Source organism: Planococcus citri, chromosome 3 (assembly GCF_950023065.1).
Source record: "Planococcus citri chromosome 3, ihPlaCitr1.1, whole genome shotgun sequence".
Classification (NCBI taxonomy): Eukaryota; Metazoa; Arthropoda; class Insecta; order Hemiptera; family Pseudococcidae; genus Planococcus; species Planococcus citri.
Window position 1 is genome coordinate 31,246,974 of NC_088679.1, and position 21,334 is coordinate 31,268,307.

Here is a 21,334-nt window from a genome sequence, read left to right on the forward strand (position 1 = left end):
ATTTGTAAATGTCCCTTTTTATTTTTATTTTTTTCATATTCCAAACGACGATGATACAAAATGCCAAACGGCGAAGTTGAGAACAAAAAATTCAAAATTCCCTTCTGAAGTTCTCAGTTCTCACTAAAAAACAGTAGCAATTCGCATTTTTTCCCTGCCTGACAGGTGTATATTTTTGAAAAATCTCTTTTCTCATTTCTTAATCTTAACAGCAGTACAGCACCGAGGCGATAATTTAATTTTACTCCCTAGTTGAATAAACTACTTATTTCTCATAAAAAGAAACACAAAACGCAATAAGGCAAAAACTATCTTGAACCAGCGGGTACGCTGGTCTCTTGTTTTATGCTAAAAAATTTTTTAGGACAATTTTTTTTTGAAATAAATGATTTTTAATGTTTTTTAAATTCCTTTTACATAAATATGAGCCATGAAATCGGAAAATTGAAACATCAGAGGTAATTATTTTTACAATATAGTAATATAGAAATACAGGGTGTCTCAGAATGATGTTAACACTCTTATGGAGTTTTCAACGCGATCGAGTGTACAAGGGAAACAGTTGGTTTCAGAGTTTCGGAGTAAATGGAACGAGTTTAGTCCTATTCTTTCTCTACAAAATGAGCTTTAGTTTGACCTTCTAACGTTGAAAGAAGCGGAGAAAATGAGAAAAGTGCCACAAAAAAAAGGGTAAAAAATTGGAAAAACAGGGAAATTTTTTGAAAATTTTTAGTCTCTTTAGTTTTTTGCGTGTACCGGACGAACCGTACGTCCTAGCAAAAATCTGATGACATTGATCTCAAAGAGAATTTAATTCTCTACAATTTTCTTCATTGAATTTTTTTGCTAGGACGCTTAGTTTCAAAACTGTACGCTGAGTAACATAGGAGTAACATTTCATGTTACTCCCGTGTTACTCAATTTCAAAGACTTACAGTTTTGAAACTAAGCGTCCTAGCAAAAAAATTCAATGAAGAAAATTGTAGAGAATTAAATTCTCTTTGAGATCAATGTCATCAGATTTTTGCTAGGACGTACGGTTCGTCCGGTACACGCAAAAAACTAAAGAGACTAAAAATTTTCAAAAAATTTCCCTGTTTTTCCAATTTTTTACCCTTTTTTTTGTGGCACTTTTCTCATTTTCTCCGCTTCTTTCAACGTTAGAAGGTCAAACTAAAGCTCATTTTGTAGAGAAAGAATAGGACTAAACTCGTTCCATTTACTCCGAAACTCTGAAACCAACTGTTTCCCTTGTACACACGATCGCGTTGAAAACCCCATAAGAGTGTTAACATCATTCTGAGACACCCTGTATATGCTCGTAAGAATAAATAATAATAAGTGTAAAATGATCGATCAAATTATTATTTTATATTTTTTTGATTTTTTTCATCGTAATAGAGAAATAAATAAATTCAGTTTCTCATTTCTTACCTTTTTTTCCTAGTGATATTTCAGTACATGATTAAATATGTACCTACCTACCTATACCTAATACTTGAAATAAAAATAACAATTTCTCATAGTTTTTGCATTTTTTAATTTTTATTTTCATTTAAATTTTTAATTCATTTACTTTACAACAGAAATGAAAATTTGAAAAATAATAATTTGATCAAACAAATTACCTATAATTATTTTTATTTTATTTATTGTTATATTTCTATAATATTGTAAAAAAAACATCGGAGCTAGCATTCGGACGTAAGTTTTTTTTCGTAATGAAAATACTTACCTCCGAATGCTAGCTCCGATGTTTCAATTTTCCGATTTCAATTTCATCATTCATGGCATCATGGCTCATAATATTTATGTAAAATAAATAAAATTTCAAGAAAAAATTCTCCTAAAAAACTTTTAAAATAAAAAAATTAAAAAGTTCAATAACTCAATAAAAAAATGTTGAAAAAAAAATCTCGAATTGAAATTGTCCTAGAATCATCAATCATTTTTTCCAACGGAAAAAATTACAATTCGATAGTAAATGACAAGATGTAAATTTTTTTGGAGCTTTGCTGACTTTTCTTTTTTTTTTTGAGTAAAAAAAATTTTTCGTAGCTATGAATATGAAATATGAATACAGCCATAGAATTGTATGATAAATGCACTTTCCCATTTTTTCCTCATTTGTTTGGACATGAACTAAAAAAAATTAAATTTCCTATTGATTGCCTGATTGGTAATATTGATTATTGACATACATATTTTTTCTCAATAGTCAATTTTGTACAAAAATTGTGATTTTTAATTTTAACATTATATTATTTTTTATGAACAAATTATACAAATAAATACAATATTGTCAACTCTGAATTAGAATTAGAATTACCTATGCGAAATTTTCACTTTAATTTTCATTTTTCAGAAAACACATAGGTATTTTAATAAGCCAAACTCAAAACGTGCAGAATTTTATCCTCTTCAAAATTTGTTTATTATCCAAAGCGCTATAAAAAAATAAGTAGCAGTTTAATTGAAGTTGAATTTTTACCGCGCGCAACAATCTTTTACGACTTTGAGCTTCAATAAGTTTCGAACTGTTAGTGCTAGCGTTTTGAATGAAAACTCATTTTGAAGAGGATAAAATTCTGCAAATTTTGGTTTATTAAAATACGATGTAGTTGATGAAAATTTCGCGTAATTTTAATTCAAAATTGACATGCATAAAAATTTGTTCATAAAAATGAATATTAAAAATCACCATTTTCGTGTGAAATTGAAAAAAATTTATACCAATCGATAGGAAATTTCATCTTCTTTAGTTCAAGTCCAAAAAAAATTTTTCCAAACCACTTCATTTTCATGAAAAGTGGGAGAAAACGCATTTATCCTATGCGTCTACGGCTGTTTTACTCGCATGTTTACGTTTTCTTAGCACCCATTTCGATCTGACGCGCTCTGTCGGATTAGTTCAAGCGAGCTACACATTGGAGGACGGTATTTTGAATTTTCTCCCGTTGAAGATTTTCGTCTTCCCCTAGACTGTCTATAACGCTCAGTAAGTTTTATCACGTGACTCCCACTTTTTGGAGCTATTCTCGTGATAATGATAACAGGCAAACGGGAACTCGTATTTTACAAGTGAATTTGAGCGTAATTTTTGCAATTGATCGACTTTTGTGAACTCGTGTTTTGAAATAATGTTTTCTGAAACGAAAGGATTCAATATCACAAGAAATGAAAGCATTTGCGCTATTATTTGGTGAGTTTTTACCGAATTTCGACCTCTCAGAGACACTAAAACGATCGTAAAATCCGTCCGTAAGTACTTAGCTTGTACAATTCAGTTCATTGTTCTTCAGGACAACACAAATAACAATTTAAAACTCCGACACTAAAAAAATTCACCGTAGATCGTTCATAATTGAAGTCGAAACTTGGTCATATGCAGGGAAACGGGCAATTCCCATTTCCTTGCAATCATTATCACGAGAATAAGTCCATCACGTGATCAAACTTACTGAGCGTATATAGTGCCCTAGCGTATAGAGGTATTTAGTTGAAATGAAATAGGAAAATTGACGTGAAAAAGACTCGGTCCCTTCTTTCCGTGAACAGACTATAGCGCGGGGTAGCGCCGGTCAGAAAGTAGACCGAGTTCATCGACCTTGCAGCTTAATCAGTTCGCTTGGACAACGATATTAGGGGTGTTCGAGCGCTCTCCAGCAAGTTACAGAAACCTGCAGCAAATACAGAAAACGTTGAAATTTTTTTACAGTTTTTTGTAAAATCGCATTGTAGCAATCTATAGTCAATTTTGAGTCTATCATGAGCGCTCGAAACCCCCAAATTTTTTACATTTTCTGTAAATTCTGCAGCGTTCTGTAGAGCGCTCGAACACCCCTATTATTTACAAGGTCGATGACCGAGTTAGACTGGTAAACAAAACGAACATGCTTCTATTGACATTATACCTCTGAGGTACATATAACGTCAATGGAAGAAAGCCTTTACCCTTTAGTTTCTTCTGTTGTTAAGTGTACATAATTATGTTTGTTGTCGTTGTTAAGGGGATATTCTCAATACATGGTAGCATATCTGTTCGCCTGCCAAACTTCAACCACATAATTCAGAGCCATTTGGTCATGAAATGGCTTTAAATTTGGTATATACGTTTTTCAAGACATTTTGAACAATCCTGTGCATGCATCGATCAAGTTTGACATCAAGGGGTAACGTTCAGTTTAATTACAAGACAAATTTAGAGTGTCCGGATGGAGGTAAATTACTCTAAATATATTGGTAAATTGTGTTGAAAGTTGTGTATTTAATTATCATTGCGCATAGCACGTTATTACGTATTATTGTTGACTCGACAATCGTTATTGGCAATAAATTTCTGTAAGCATGAGCGACCAAGAAAGCTCGGACCGTAGCGGTTCAGCATCTCGTAGTAGCGAAAACGGCGAAGGAAGCGATTCGCGTTCCTGGAGCGGAAGTCGATCACCCAGACGTTCCGGCAGCCGCGAGCCGTAGCCGATCCAGATTTCGTAGAGGATCCTACCGTTACAGTAAATACCGCTCAAGATCCAGATCACGATCACGTCGTTCGTACAAAAGATCACGATACTCTAGATCCAGATCACGATCTTACTCCTGTAATCGAAGCCACTCTGTAGTCCTGCGTACGGTCGCCGGAGAAATATCAGAAACGGTGATCCTAAGCCTAATCGTTGCCTAGGTGTATTTGGCCTCAGCATATACACGACAGAACGTCAAATTCGCGATATATTCTCTAAATATGGAATGTTGGAAAGCGTTCAGGTAATTTTCGACGCGAAAACTGGCCGTTCCAGAGGTTTCTGTTTTGTTTATTATAAACAAGAAGAAGATTGCTAAAAATGGCCAAAGAACAATGCACCGGAATGGAAATAGATGGACACGTATTCGCGTTGATTTCTCTATAACTCAATGAGCTAATACACCAACTCCTGGTATTTATGTGGTTAATCCTACATACACCAGAGACGATCGTAAAAGGCGTAGAATGAATTACTACGATGACGATTACAGTTACCGTGGTGGTCACAGACGTTCTCCATCACCTTATCGAAGTCGTTATCGGTCCAGATATCACGATTGATCTCGTTCACGATCTTATTCGCCTCGCCGATATTAATTTCTACTACATTTTGTCGGATATTTTTTTTTCTTGACTGTGCCAGGAACAGTGCCGGTTTTAAGGGGGGGGGGGTTTGGGTGATAACCCCCCCCCCCTAGAGGCCAGTTTTTTGGAAACAATTTTGATGCTATAAAGTGGGAATTTTCCAAGTATTTTTGCGCTCTTGTTTCACTGAGATGGATGCCGATTACAAACCGATGTTCATTTTTTTCATATTTTTTGAGAAGAAGAAGCCTTTTTTTTTCTTCTCAAGCCCACATTATAGGTATATTCGTACACGATTTACTTTGAATAATACTTTGCAGGCAAATTTCAGTCACTGAGGTCCCTCCTTTTTAAAAATTAAATAAATAAATGACATATTCATTCAGTGGTGTGGCCAGGGAGTGAAGGGGGCCATTGTCCTCCCTTGCGAACGAAAATTTTAAATAAAACATGCAAAAGTGAACGTTTTTTTTTGTTGTTCAGACTCATTTTTTCTAAAAATTTTCGCTCTCGCTTCGCTCGAGCAGTAATTGTACCTTCATTTTCATAATATAATCACCACACATCACGATAGGTTTCCAGAAAATGACTCCTAATTTCGATTTTTCATGCCTAAAAATCTGGTTTTGCCTCCTCCTTGAGGAAATTCTGACTATGGCACTGTATTTATTTGATTTCTGCTCTCGGAGAAGCTTAATTTTACCCCCCCCCCCCCCCTCACCCAAAAAAATGAGATGGCAAAATTGTTTGGTTCTGACCCAATTATCCCCCTCCAAGGAAAAATCCTGGCACCGGTACTGGCCAGGAGTCACTATTTTTAAAATCGCGTTTTTTCTCTCCTCTTTTTCTAAGTTTTCATTTCTTTTTTTTAGTTGCTTAGACCTATATATTTGCGTATATATTTATTTAATTTTAGTTTTATCTGATTAATTTTTCTCTTCTTATTTTATTTTCATTCTGTTTTTGGATATTTCTCACATAGGTATTAAAAAATCGCGTTAAAGGTACCTAGATTAGATTAGATTAGATTATTAGATTTTTAGTTTAATTAGATTAGATAATTAGATGATGTGTTTTTCGTAGACAAATGTTCCATGCTCAAAACCATCGTCGAATTTTCTACTATCCTTCGTTCATTTCCGATAGTAAATTTGCATAGATCTGTGGGAAGTCGTGATTCGAAACAGTTATCGGCAGCGTTTCATATAAATCATTGCGTCTTAGGTGAGTCATCTCATCAACCTCTTCGTCGAAATAATCCAGTAGTTTCTCTTTCTGTAGATATTTGTTCGTCTTGGTGATTTGTATCTACTTAATAAATTGAAGTGGTGTTTTCTTTGTAACGCCATCACTGCAAAACGGCTGGGCGGAAAATTATGAAAAAATCTACTTAATAAATTGAAGTGGTGTTTTCTTTGTAACGCCATCACTGCAAAACGGCTGGGCGGAAAATTATGAAAAAATACTCAAAATGTTCAGCGTGATGCGTAGATGGTTGTACTGAAATTTTTTTCGCGATTATAGGCCTTAAAAAGCTGTAATTAAGCTTCAAAGTTTTGATGACGTCACGAATATCTTTGAGCTTTCATTTCGCTGCCGAACATTTCCGATTTGCTAAGCATTTTACAAAATCATCGAAATTCAATTTTTAACATACTTAGAGAATAGGAGATCGAAGGTGGATCTATTCCTGAAAAAACTGGAAAAGTATGGGAGAAACTCATTGGCCAATTATATCTCTTCAACTTCAATTTTTTTTCACTTAGTCAATTTGGATTTTTACTCCTTGCATAAAAATCGGTTTAAAAACAGGAAATTTGATAAATAGGTGTACAGAACAGTTTAATTTTTTTGAATGTCCAGTGTAAAATCAGTTTAAATCCAGGGAATTTTGAATCAAAAATTGCCAAGACGCCATCACTGCAAAAAGGCTGAACGGAAAATTGTGAAAAATTACTCAAAATGTTCGGCGTAATACGCAGATGGTGGTACTGAAAATTTTTTCGCGATTAGACCCCTCAAAAAGCTTTAATTTAAGCTTCCAAGTTTTAATGACGTCATCAAGAGCTTTCATTTCGCCACCGAATATTTTCGATTCGCTAAGAATTTTACAAAATCATAAAATCTTCAATTTTCAACATATGTACTTAGGTAGGTACTTGGAGAATAGGAGATCGAAGGTGAATCTATTCCTGAAGAAACTCGAAGAGTATGGGTGAACTCATTGGCCAACCATATCTCTTCAAATTCAATGTTTTTTTTTTTCACTTGGTCCATTTGGAATTTTTACTCATTGCATGCAAATCAGTTTAAAAACGGGAAATTTGATAAGTATATCCAAAATGGTTAGATTTTTTTCTGATTGTCAACTTGAAAATTTTTACACCTCGCATAAGATCAGTTTAAATACAAGAACTTTGATATTATGTATATCCAGTCAACAATGGTTTATTTTTTTAAGTTTAATCCAGAATGGTTTCATTTTTCAAGTTTAAATCCATGGAATCAAATGGTAATCTTGCCCTCATCTTATGTAATAGGTGCACCACTATACATGGCAGAAAAGATGCAAGATAAAAAAATTGAAAATTTTAATTTTGATAATTGAAAGAGCAATGTTTTTGTTAGGGGAAGAAATTGATTTTTTTAGCTTGAAAATTTCAAAATTTAACAAGTGATTCATTGTAGAAATTTCAGTTTGAAATAACAAAAGCAAAAATACCCAAACGAAGTGAGGGCAAATGCTCTCAGAATTTTGGAATTCGAGAAGTAAAAAAAATCTATGTGAGAAGTTTATTTATCTACAAATTTAAATAAATAATAGATTTTTAAAAAAATTGATTTTGGAAAAAAGCGAACATATGAGAGGAGAGAGGGGCGTTAAAAGTGGAAATATAGCACTTTTGAGTGATTTTTTTGACGATGACATATTCTATGTAGTAGGTACACCCTCAGAAATTTCTTATGTACAGGAAGAGAAGGGGAAGTGTTCAAAGTGGAAATATAACAATTTTGAGCAAAAAAAAATTGTTCATGAGTAAACCAACATTCCAGTTCAAAAGTCTACAGTTTCCTTTAAAATTGAGTGAGCCCTCAAAGGGATGAAATTTCGAAAAATTCAACATGGGTATGAATATATGGGTTTTTTAGGATGCCGAATTTAATTTTCTGGATGGTTGAATCCCAAACGAAGTGAGGGTTAAATGCTCTCAGAATTTTGTAATTCGAGAAAAAAAAAAAGTCCACATGAGAAGTTTATAAACCTATTTTTTTGAATTTGAAGGAATGATAGATTTTTAGAAAGTTTGATTTTGAAAAAAAAAACAACAACAGAAAAACGAATAGGCCTGAGCCAAAAATGTGCTTCAAGTTCAAAAATTCGGCAATTTAATCCTTTTATTATGACTAAAAATTGATACTTGATACATCTATGTGGGTAATTAGGTTAAGTATAGGTATTCATAGTCTATTATGACTTATAAAAAATTTTCATTTTCATTTTGTAAATAAAAATGTAATAATCAAACAAATTGAGCCAGGAATAGCGAGGGCAAAATCTTTTGAAAATTTTCATTTTGATAATTGAGATTGAGAGAACGATGTTTTCTTATGGGAAGAATTCGATTTCTTGGCTTAAAAACTTAAAAATTTGAGTGATTTTTTGTAGAAATTTCAGTTTTAAAAAACATAAGCAAAACGACCAAATCAAGTTTAGGGCAAAAGCTCTCAAAATTTTGGATTTCGAGAAGTAAAAAAACGTTTTCTTTCTGGTAAATAAGTAAATCCCTTCATTAAAACTAAAAATTTACAAAACTTAACGATTTCGTCGAGTCGGCCAGAACGTTTTCAAGATTTAACAAATTTGGGGAGGGGTGTCTACCTAATCAATAGCTTATCCCCCAAGTTTCGTGTATGTCGACCTTGAAGGACCAAACAGTAACTAGAAGCTTCAAAACGAGTTGGAAGCACTTGCACTAGATTACATAGGGTCAGAAATTAGTTTGCAGATTGAATTTTGGCTTTCTAAATCCATTTGATGAAATTTTGTGGGAATTTCAAATTTCAAAAATCTGCTGAAGGATCTAAAAATTTTACAAAAATTGATGTAGGCTACAAAATGACTGGAACCCACCGATTAGAAAGAAGGGTAAATTGATAAAAAAAAATTAATCGCGATGCTGCGATTCAACTACAACGATTCACTTTTGTTTTGGTGAATACGATTCAGAGTCTGTTTCTGAATTCGATTCAAAATTGATTCGCGATTCATTTCTGCGATTCGAATCGCACAGTTTCTAATTTTAACCATAGACTCAAGTTGGAAGGTAGATATGGTCCACTGGACTTTGGATTTTCAAAAATGTCATCGTAATTCGTAATTCGGGATTTGTCCAGGAGAAATGGACCTTACGATGAAATCACAAATTTTTCAATGTAGCCAAAAAATGACAAAAATATCAAAAATTACCATTTTTTAAATAATTTTTCAGTAACTATACGGTATTTTGCGAGATTTATTCCCTGCCCGAAGGGCGGGTCATTTTGCTTGTTAACCCTTTCACTGCTACGTGCGTATATATACGCTTTTCATGAGGTATGTCTCACTTGCTACGAGCTACGCTTTCAATTTTAAAATTTTAATTTCACGTTTTTTCAAATGCTAAGCAAATTTATACCTAGACCAATGTAATTCCATCACTGTTGATGACTAAATACTTCAGTTCATCTGTAATTTATCTTTTTTTTTTATTATTTAACCGAAAAAAACTGTTTGTGAATCATTGAACTTCAAGATTCTTGTTTTTTCCATTCCTAACTCAGCACAGGGGGTGTGCACACTTTTTCACATGGTTGAAATGTGCAGTATGGATGTGTTTTCATGATTATTATAATAAAATGGGTAGAATATGACTCCTTCAAGATTCCTTGATGGTTTAGGCGGCTCCTCGGAGAATAGACTAATGTAAAAATGTTACAAATAGTATTCGCTGCGCCGTACATCCATGTCAAATAAACATCAACTATAGACAGTACAGGAAAGACAAATTACTCTGTGTTAGAACATTGTAAGTTGACGCGTCGTGGACGTTAGAGAGCGCTCGCGCATATACTTTTGCATGTTCTTATGTAGCTTGAATGGTTTGAAATATGTCGCGTGTATTTTCTTATACTATTTTCAATTTTTCAAGCAAAATTACGGGAATATTATAAATTTGACTGATATCTTTTATTTGGAGAATTTAAAGCTGCATCCACTGCATTTATTCAAAAATTTTATTCCCTGTTGAATTGAAATTGAAAACGAATAAGCAGTTTTGTTTTGTGTACAGTATGGTATAATTTCTCATTCTTTCATTCATTTTTTTTCATCCAATATAAAATGAAACGAAAATTACTAAAAATACGTTGAATTCACTAAAACAAAAACAAAAATTCAACCTAAGAAAAAATACCCATTAAATCACTCAAGTACTAATATAGACTTATAAAATTCAGGGCCGTATTTATAGGAAGGCAACATAGGGTCATAGGCACGTACCTAGGGCGGCAAATTTTAGCAAATTTTTCCAAAAAAAATTGAGTTATATTTTGGAAAAATTGAAAAAAAAATTGAGACAAATATTCGACGTTGACCAAATACGTCTATCGACCGTTGAATATAGGTACTTAGCTACTTACCTATTGTTCAAATTCGATCGCGTTCGTTTGTGTACGTTGCCGTGTAGGTACCTATGTTCATTTTTCAAATTCCAAAAATTAAAAAATCGACTTCAATTTTTTTAATACCAATTTTCACTATTTTCCATCCATTTAAAATTTTCAAGGTATTAGTCCGGCATATGACAGTAGGAGTAATTGCACCCCCCCCCCCGCCGATCCACTGGGACAACTTTTTTCATAAAGGGGACATCCTAAGGAACATTTTAAAGCAAACTTGCCAAAAAAAAGTTGACCTTACTTACAAAATGGCGGCCATTTTGATTGACAGGTCAGCCGAAATCGTAGATTTTGCGTTTTAACATAGGACTTGCACGAACTTTTTCAAACTTTACAAAGGTAGATCGAAAGATCATGCAAAAATTCATCACTTGTCAAAATTTCAATTGCTAAAGTGCGTTTTTCGATTTTTGGTGAATTTTTGAAAATTGAATTTAGGCCAAAAATGAGGGAAAAAATCAAAATTTTACCAAATTGACCAAGAAAGCTGATATTTGGGATATACCCTACTTTCGACATGCCAAATCGATTGGAAACGGTTTCAACCCGTTTTGAGTAGTTCTGGAGCCTCCAGCAGATTTTTGAAACTCGAAATTCCCACAAAATTTCATCAAAATGGAGTTGGAAAACTGAAATTTACTCTGCAAACTAATTTCAATACGCTACGAAGTCAGCTGCAGGGGAATTTCGAGTCGTTTTGGATCCTCCAGCGACTTTTTAAACATTCCTAAAGCCTCCAGCAGATTTTTGAAACTTTAAATTTTCACAAAATTTCATCAAAAGGAGATGGAAAGCTGAAATTTACTCTACACTCCAATTTTAACACCCTCTGAAAACGACTTCTGATGGATTTCGAGTCATTTTAGAGCATCCAACGACTTTTTTGAAAATTACTGGAGCTTCCAGTAGATTTTTGAAAGTTGAAATTCACCTGCAGTACTTCGTAGCGTATTGAAATTAGTTTTTAGAATAAATTTTAGCTTTACAACTCCAATTTGATGGAATTTTGTGGGAATTTCGAGTTTCAAAAATCTGCTGGAGGCTCCAGAACTGCTCAAAACCGGTTGAAACCGCTTTCAATCGATTTTGCATGTCGAAAATAAGGTATATCCCAATTTTCAGCTTTCTTGGTCAATTTGGTAAAATTTTGATTTTTTCCCTCATTTTTGGCCTGAATTCGATTTTCAAAAATTCACCAAAAATCGAAAAACGCACTTTAGCACTTGAAATTTTGACAAGTGATGAATTTTTGCATGATCTTTCGATCTACCTTTGTAAAGTTTGAAAAAGTTCGTGCAAGTCCTATGTTAAAACGCAAAATCTACGATTTCGGCTGACCTGTCAATCAAAATGGCCGCCATTTTGTAAGTAAAGCCAACTTTTTTTTGGCAAGTTTGCTTTAAAATGTTCCTTAGGATGTCCCCTTTAAGAAAAAAGTTGTCCCGGAGGATCGGCGGGGGGGGGGTGCAATTACTCCTATTGTCATATACCGGACTATATTTTCGAAAAAATATATCAATCGATTTTTTTGTAAAATAATTAATTATTTGACCAGTTCTGAAATACTTAATTGAAAAATTAATTTTTTTTGATTATTTTTAACCAAATTTGATTGAAAATCCAAAATCAATCGCCCAACACTTCAATTCAATACTCCGTTACTTTATAAATTGATAAATTGTGATGTATTTTTCAACTTATTTTATTAATTGATACTTTTTTTTTCATTAAAAAATTACGTTTTTATGGCCAGCTCATTTTTTAAAATGAAAATTCAAGTACCGGAGAATTGAGGATGGAAAAAATCAAAAAATGGGGGGGGGGGGCAAATTTCCAGGGACGCGAAAATGTTAAACCTGGCCCTGGATTTGACAGATATTTTTTCATTGGTTGAATTAAATTTTTGTTTTTGTTCTAGTGAATTCAACGTATTTTTATTTTTTAGCCATTCAAAATTCAAATGGAAATGGTTTTCAGTGTGAGAGGCTATTATTTACAATTTTGAGCTTTAGTAACTTTTGAACGATAAATCTTCGGCAAAAAATCATTTAAAAGAGGATAAAATTAGAAAATTACGAACATTTTAGTTGAATAAAATACCTATGTGTCCACTAAAAAATTTCGCGTAATTTTAATTTAAAGTGGGATTTTTATCGCGGGTGGCTACTTTTTATAACTGAAAACTTTTGAACGGTAAACGCTAACGCTTTCAGTAAAAATCCATTCGAAAGAGGATAAGATTTTGAGCATTTTAATGTATTAAAATTGTAAATTTATCATCAAATTCATACGAAAACCCAGGGCTTGAAAACCGGATAGATATCACTCTCGGTTTTGGTTTCGGTTTTCTGTTTTTTGAAAAAGTAAAGGTTTTGGTTTCGGTTTTGGTTTAGGTTTTTTAAAATATTATCTCTCTCGTTCCGGTTTTGCTTAAAGGGTTTGGTTTAAAAGGAATCGGTTTCGGTTTCGGTTTTGGTTTCGGTTTTTTCCTTTTTTCTCCATTTTTTAGGGGGAAGAAGGCCAAGAAAGTGATCACTTTATCAAATACTTTGTGTATGTGACTAGAAAGTGGCACTTTGGCAGTGCCAAATTTGTCAACTTTTCTAGTTTTCAGGCCTTTTCACCTTTAGCATCAGTTTTTACTTTATTTTTACCAAAAATGCAGTATTAATTAGGCTAATTACCTGAAAAATTGCAAAACCAAAACCAATTCAGTTTTCAATCGGTTACGCTCTTGGTTTCGGTTTTGAATTTGAGAAAATAACGCTCCCGGTTTCGGTTTTGGTTTTAGTTGTGGGAAAATAACGCTCCTGGTTTCGGTTTTGGTTTCGGTTTTGAGTAATTTTAATCGGTTTTTGGGGGTTTCGGTTTCGGTTTTGGTTTCGGTTTGCAAGCCCTGCGAAAACCTCGTTATAAGTACGCTAACCACACTCAACTGATATCATAACTGCAAAAGTATATGCTCGAGCGCCCTCTAACGTCCACGCCGCATAATGTGAAGAGTTTGAAAGACCGCCCATTTGAGTGATTTGTCTTCCCTGTACTGTCTATAACATCAACAAACCACTTCGTCCTGCGCTGATTGGGTGGCGACATTAGCGCTCCAAGCGGATGCCCGGTGAATAACAGAATTTTGCTCCGACCATACTCAGTTGCAAGTTCGTTAGTTGCTCCGTGGTTTGTTAGTGGTGATTTGACATGGATATACGGCGCAGCGAATACTATTTGTAAGATTTCCCACTGGTCTATTAGATCGCACATGTGACCTGAGGTAACATTCGTGTGCTCAGTGCAGCCACTTCCAGAGAGCAAAAATATTTTATAGACTCAGATTCAAGTGATTGCGTGTTTTTTAGTATCAGTATGGCCCACTTATTAATTTCCATCCTTAACCTAACTTAGCACACCAGGAGCGAAAAACCATTCTTAACCCTTTCACTGCTACGTCCGTATATATACGGACAAGAGCAGCCAAAACGTCTCGCTACGTCCGTATATATACGGATTCGATTTTTCCTTTCTTTTTTTTTGGTTTTTTATTTTTGAAATGAAAAATATACATGTTCTATTGAACTAATATCATTTCTCACACCTTAATACATGCAATTTTACGCAAACAAACCCCCCTCCACCCCCGCATGATTGGAAGAACAAAAAAATCGCGTGTGAATGTCGTTTTGGTTGCTTTGCGCTACCCTTACGAGCAGTAGCTGCTTTACCCTTACTAGGGAACTCTAACAGGGGGTATGCTGGACCGCCATTTTCTTCCTTCCCAGAACGTAAACAAACGAAACGCCGTAAGTACGCATACAATTTTTCGTGTAATAAACGCAATTTTTTGAAATATTCGCGAGTTCGGGTGAACTTCAATGTGGTCTCAAATTAAAGACGATGAAATTTCCTATCGATTGATGTTAAATTTTTGTCATTTCGAGTAAAAATAACGATTTTATGAATACTTCTATTCTACGGATTTTTGCATACTACGTACGTCATCTTTAAACTGAAAATTCTCAAAATTTTCAGTGGACACATGCATGTTTCAAAGTACCAAAATGTTCGGATTTTCATCCTCTTTAAAATGAGCTATTAGCGAAAGCTCTAGATGCAACCGATCAAATCTTCTGGACGTTTGAAGTTGTGAAAACAAGCTGCGGGCGATAAGTATTGAACTTTGAACTAAAATTACTCAAAATTTAGAGTGGACACATAGGTATTTTAATACATCAAAATGTTCGTAATTTTATCCTCTTTAAAATGGTCGTTTACCGAAAGCTCTGCCTTCAACCGTTCAAAAGTTTTTGAAGATCAAAGTCGCGGAAAGTGTTCAAGTCGTGTTATCACTGTTATCAGTCAGCTATTTTTGACCAGTAACCACTTTTCGCAACTTCAATCTTCTAAAACTTTTGAACGGTTGAGGCTAGAGCTTTCGGTAAACAACCATTTTGAAGAGGATAAGATTACGAACATTTTGATGTATTAAAATACCTATGTGTCCACTCTAAATTTTGAGTAATTTTAGTTCAAAGTTCAATACTTACTGCGCGCAGCTTGTTTTCGCAACTTTAAACGTCCAGAAGATTTGATCGGTTGCATCTAGAGCTTTCGCTAATAGCTCATTTTAAAGAGGATGAAAATCCGATCATTTTGGTACTTTGAAACATGCATGTGTCCACTGAAAATTTTGAGAATTTTTAGTTTAAAGATGACGTACGTAGTATGCAAAAATCCGTAAAATAAAAGTATTCATAAAATCGTTATTTTTACACGAAATGACGAAAATTTAACATCAATCGATAGGGAATTTTATCGTCTTTAATTTGAGACCACATAGAAGTTCACTCGAACTCGCGAATATTTCAAAAAATTGCGTTTATTACACGAAAAATAGTATGCGTACTTACGGCGTTTCGTTCGTTTACGTTTTGGGAAGGAATACAATGGCGGTCCAGCATACCCCCTGTTAGAGTTCCCTACCCTTACTTAGCCCAGGAGGTACGTAAGCGCGTTCTATCGGCACAAAACTACGTTTTACCATTCCCGATGGTGTTTCTTGCTTCCTTGCGGTGTATTGTGTAAACTGTGTGTATTTCTGTGTTCAATGGTTCTGCTCTTCTGCTTCTGGATATTATGGATAATTGGATAATGATAAAGATGATGTATTTACCCTCAATCCAGATAATTGACTACCAAAAAAAATGTATACGCACAGATACGGATAAATACACATTTTTCAATATTTTTATGACCACCCTAAGCTCTTCCAATGCTTACCCCAACTTAGCATAGGGTGTGTGAAAAGTGACTTTTTACTTAGCTGTGAAAGGGTTAACTTAGCAGTGAAAGGGTTAATGATATTTTGTATTGCATAGAAATGAGTGCTGAAGAAAAATCCTTTCAAAAAAAGGAGAGTGGCGATAAATCATGTGTTTGTGAAATGAATCCTTGGCCATCATTCATCAAGGTATGATAAGTTTTTCAATTGTGCACACCTCTTCAAATTTATTCCGTTCTTTAATGTTTTCTTTGTGTTATAGGAGCGGAATGACGTATGGGAAAAGCTAAAGTCAGAATATGAACAGGAATTGGCTTCCAAGCCATCTGTGCCTATTAAAGTTATTTTATCTGATGGTAAACAAGTCGACGTCAAGTCATGGGAAACTACCCCTTACGATATTGCCAAAGGCATTAGGTAATTAAAATATGTTTCTTTATTAAATGATTGAATACCTTCCAATTCTCCACGAAGAATTTTTTCTGCAGTAATCGATGTGCCAAAAATACGGTGATTTCTAAAGTGAATGGTGAATTGTGGGATATTTGTCGTCCTTTGGAAGACAACTGTACTCTTGAATTGCTGAAATTCGATAACGAAGAAGGTAAATCTTTAGTTCTCGTTCATACTGATTGAGAAAGAAAATACTGAACATGTTTGTGTTACAGCTCAGCAAGTATTTTGGCATTCGTCAGCTCATGTGTTGGGTGAAGCGTTGGAACGTGTTTACGGTGCCCATTTATGTTGCGGCCCTCCCACAGAGAATGGATTTTATTTCGATATGTTAGCGGATAATATTCATGTAAGTGATTTTTTTTGAGTTATTTGATGAAATTACGCTATATAATTCTTACAAATTTTTCTTCGTTAGGTGTGTACTGATGACTTTCCAGTTATTGAAGATATTGTAAAAAATATTGTCAAAGAGAAGCAACTCTTTGAAAGATTAGTAGTGACAAAAGAAACATTGCTGGAGATGTTCAAGGTTGGTAATTTTCTATTTTCGTTTCAGTCTAGGTTGTGTTTCTTTTACTTACTAATAATGTTCCTACTGCTTTTATTTTTCTAGTACAATCAATTTAAAGTACGTATTATTAACGAGCATGTATCCACTCCTACGACCACCATATACAAATGTGGTTCATTGATCGATTTATGTTGTGGTCCTCATATTCGGCATACTGGAACCGTGAAAGCATTCAAACTTACGGAAGTAAATAATTACGTCATTTTTTATAAGCATTGTTAAAATTTGTTTTTCATTGGAAAAATTATTGCAGATAGCATATTGTGACTGGCCAAAAAGAATAGAAAGAGACTTATATCGAAGAATAATTGGAGTCTCTTATCCTACTTCGAAACTATTAGCAGAATTTGTGAAATTGCAAGAAGAGGCGGCTAAGCGAGATCACAGGAAAATCGGAAGAGTATACGACCTTATAATCTATTGATTATTTTTTCAATGTAAAAATTTCACAATCTTTTATCGTTTCTATAGGAACAAGAATTATTCTTTTTCCACGAATTGAGTCCAGGTTCTTGTTTTTTCCAACCCAAAGGAGCATTTATATACAATACGCTAGTGGATTACATTAAATGCGAACACCGTAAACATGGGTATCAAGAAGTTGTATCGCCGAACGTTAACGAAGTGGAACTGAAGATCTGGGAAGAATCTGGGGAATGGGATCGATATTCCGTAAGTATTCATACAAAATTGCATTTTGTATTTTTTAATCGTTATCCTAACTTTCATTTTTTTGTAGCATAATATGCTCTCACTCGATATAGAACAAGATGGTTTCCCTTGGAAACAGATGAATTGTCCTGGCCATTGGTGAGTGCAAATATCGAATTATCCGTTTATTTTTTTGTAGAATTACCCTGTGTAACGTAGTTGATTTTTTTACAGTTTGATATTCGATGTTAGACCCCGATCCTGGCGTGAATTACCCTTAAGATTAGCGAATTTTGAAGTATTACATCGAAATGAATTATCTGGCGCTTTAACCGGTCTCACTAGAGTAAGAAGATTCCAACAAGATGACGCTCATATCTTTTGTGAGCCGAGTCAAGTAAGATATTGATTGAATTAATTTATTATTCCAACTGGACGAAATTTAGCTGTAAATTAATTTAGATAATGATAATGCATTTTTTATTTCTGTTAATTCGTTTTACAATTTAAGTGATTTCTGACGCGTCTCGATTGACCATTGACCGGTTGATCGTTTTTTTTATCTCACTTATAAGGCTCAGAAATGAAATTGAAAACTATGTATTTAGTTTAGATTTCTGGGCGTAATTAATCATTAAAAAAAAAGGTATTTTATTTGCGATTTTTTTATATTGTTTCAGATCAGACAAGAAGTAACAGGAGTTTTAAGTTTTTTAAGAGACGTTTATACAGTATTCGGTTTTACGTTCCAATTTTGTCTTTCTACTAGACCAGAAAAGTATTTAGGTGAAGCAGCCTTGTGGGATGATGCTGAAAAAGTACTAAATTTGTTCATTCAATATAGAATCCTATTAAGAATACCATAAATAATATTATTGTTGTTATTGTCTAGCAACTAGTCCAAGGACTGAAAGACGTCTGCAAAAAATACAAGAAAAATCGTGGTGGCGGTGCTTTTTACGGTCCCAAAATTGAAATCACTATTAAAGATGCATTAAATAGACCTCATCAATGCGCCACTATCCAATTAGATTTTCAACTTCCTATCAGATTCAACTTGACATTTACAAAGTAAGCATTTCAAGTTGTACCTCGTCAAATTAATCCAGTATTATATTTAATGAATCTTTCATTTACAGCGAAGAGCAGCAACTTGTGAGACCTGTAATCATCCATAGAGCCTTACTTGGCTCTGTTGAACGTATGATCGCCATTCTGACAGAAAATTACGCCGGCAAATGGCCGTTCTGGTTGTCCCCCAGGCAATCAGTGGTTATTCCCGTTGGGTCAGCTCATAATGAATACGCTCACAAGGTAGACAAATCAGTGAAATATCAAAACTAATCTACATACATGTTCGCATGAAACCGAATAACGAATTTTCTGTAATTTTTCAGGTAAAAGAGCAAATATTTGGAGCTGGATTTAACTGCGATGTTGATGATGACACTAGTGACACCTTGAATAAGAAAATAAGAAATGCTCAGCTCGCACAGTATAATTACATTTTCGGTGATGAATCCGCTATTTCGGAATTTCAAAATAATTTTTTCAGCTGAAAATTATTTTAAATTACGAATTTGTCCAGTTGTTGGTGACAAAGAAGTAAATGCCGGTACAATAAACGTACGAACACGAGATAATATAGTTCACGGTGAATTTTCCATCGAAGAAACCATCTCAAAGTTCGAAAAATTGAAACTAAAGAAAATGCATCCGGCGGAAGGCGAGCAGGAATTCAAAAAAACATAGTCGAGTATTAAAAATCGCTACCGTTTCGATGATCTATTTATTTATTCACATAATAGGTTTCGCTTTGTATTGAACAAACGCTGAAACTCTGCAAAAAATATTAAATTTTTCATAAATATATAGGTTCAATTATGCCAGATTATTTTATTTAGATGTTGGAAGATCTTTGATAGGTACCTACTTACTTTTTCTAGATTTTTGCATTGTTTTTCCACGATTCCGGTTTTATGATAATAATAAACGCATTCTTCATCTTCATCTTCGTCTGTATTGCCAGGTTTAAAATCAACTTTCGTTTCCGTTTCTGTAAAGTTGACACTCTTGCAGTCACAGAAATTATGATTATATGTGGTGAAAAAATTCGATAAATACCTACTTTTAACGTGAAAAATACGATTGTTCGCACAATGCAACCGTTCCTCTTTTTGTAGAGGTTTGAAAGGAGTACCTATCATAATGCTTTTGTTCTTTAATTAATTCTCCAGGAGCACATTGATTGTTGTTGATCATTTCAAATCAAAATAGGTATGGTAATTAGTTCGTGAAAAATTTCCTTAACTTACGATTTGGAAGTGTGCGGATCAGTATCCGAAGTAGAAGCATGCATGATCGATTTATGACTTAATTTAAAAGGAATACGCAACTGAATTGGTTTGGGATCACCGATGAATTTTTCATATGTTTGATTCGAATCAATTCGTTGAATGTTTACTGGCTTTTGTCTTTTCTGAGCACTAGCGATGTAATTCACATGCACATTGTATAAATGCACCTGTTGAAGAGATTACGTGATAGAAAATTAATTACCAACGCAGGCTGTAATTTATTTTTAGGATTAAACTGAAACTTGATAGTCCGGCGTATGCTAATAATTAATGGTTATCTGCACCCCCTCCCCATGGGAGGCAACCCATATTTCCCCCGCAAAGTGGACATCAAGAGCAAGACAAAGCTGGATCGAAAGAGCATGCGAAAATATATCACCAGAAAAATTTCAGGTGCTAAAGTTAATTTTTTGAATTTTGGTGAATTTTTGAAAATCAAATTTAGGTCAAAAATGAGAAAAGAAATCAAAATTTCAGCAAATTGGTCTTTATGTCTGAAACTTAGGATATACTCTATTTTTGATCTGTCAAATCAATTGGAAACGCGTTTGAACCGCTTTGAGGAGTTCTGGAGCCTCCAATAGATTTTTGTAATTTTAAATTTCTTCAAAATTTTACCAAATGAAGTAGGAAAACCGGAATCAACTCGGTTAGTCTGCACTATAATTTCGACTTACTATCAAGTCGACTACGGATTGTTTCATTTCAAGTCGCTTTTGAACCTCCAGCAAGCCTCCAGCAAATTTTCGAAGTTTGAAATTTCCACTAAATTTTACCAAATGAATTTGGAAAGCCAAAATTCACCTAGTACTCTAATTTCAACACCTTATTGAATTGGCTGCAATTGGTTTCAAGTTGTTTTGGAACCTCCAACGACTTCTGGAAATTCTGGTGCGTCCAGTACACTTTTTAAAGTTGCAATTCCTATAAAATTTTGCCAAGTGAAGTTGAAAAGCCGAAATCCACTTTGCACTGTAATTTCAACTTGCTATTAAATCCCAAACAACTTTCTGGGTCAATTTGTTTATTTTGATTTTTTTTCTCATTTTTGGCTCAAATTTGATTTTCAAAAATTCATCAAAAATCGAAAAATGTGCCAACTTTGGCACCTGAAATTCTGGCTGATGATGTATTTTTACATGCTCTTTCGACCTAGCTTTGTCTGGTTCAAAATTTTTGCAGGAGTCTCGTACTTATTG

The 21,334-nt window shown here is 34.1% G+C and overlaps 1 protein-coding gene and 1 pseudogene across 3 annotated transcripts; both read left to right on the forward strand.

Moving 5' to 3' along the window:
* The first annotated feature begins 3,162 nt into the window (after positions 1-3,162).
* Positions 3,163-19,664, forward strand: LOC135841467 (threonine--tRNA ligase 1, cytoplasmic-like). 3 transcript variants are annotated; one of them, XM_065358438.1, is made up of 17 exons: positions 3,163-3,202; positions 6,191-6,331; positions 16,198-16,289; positions 16,363-16,517; positions 16,589-16,704; positions 16,769-16,902; positions 16,972-17,085; positions 17,170-17,313; positions 17,381-17,527; positions 17,599-17,799; positions 17,867-17,937; positions 18,013-18,175; positions 18,459-18,596; positions 18,671-18,849; positions 18,918-19,092; positions 19,176-19,290; positions 19,367-19,664. In XM_065358438.1, the coding sequence occupies exons 1-17, from the start codon at positions 3,178-3,180 to the stop codon at positions 19,528-19,530; spliced, it is 2,274 nt and encodes a 757-aa protein (XP_065214510.1). In that variant the 5' UTR covers positions 3,163-3,177; the 3' UTR covers positions 19,531-19,664. The 3 variants fall into 3 exon arrangements, with proteins under 3 accessions (XP_065214510.1, XP_065214509.1, XP_065214511.1); XM_065358437.1 differs by lacking the exon at positions 3,163-3,202 and adding an exon at positions 4,130-4,220; XM_065358439.1 differs by lacking the exons at positions 3,163-3,202; positions 6,191-6,331 and adding an exon at positions 15,868-16,115.
* On the forward strand, positions 4,236-6,193 carry LOC135841470 (transformer-2 protein homolog alpha-like; annotated as a pseudogene).
* Positions 19,665-21,334: the final 1,670 nt, after the last annotated feature.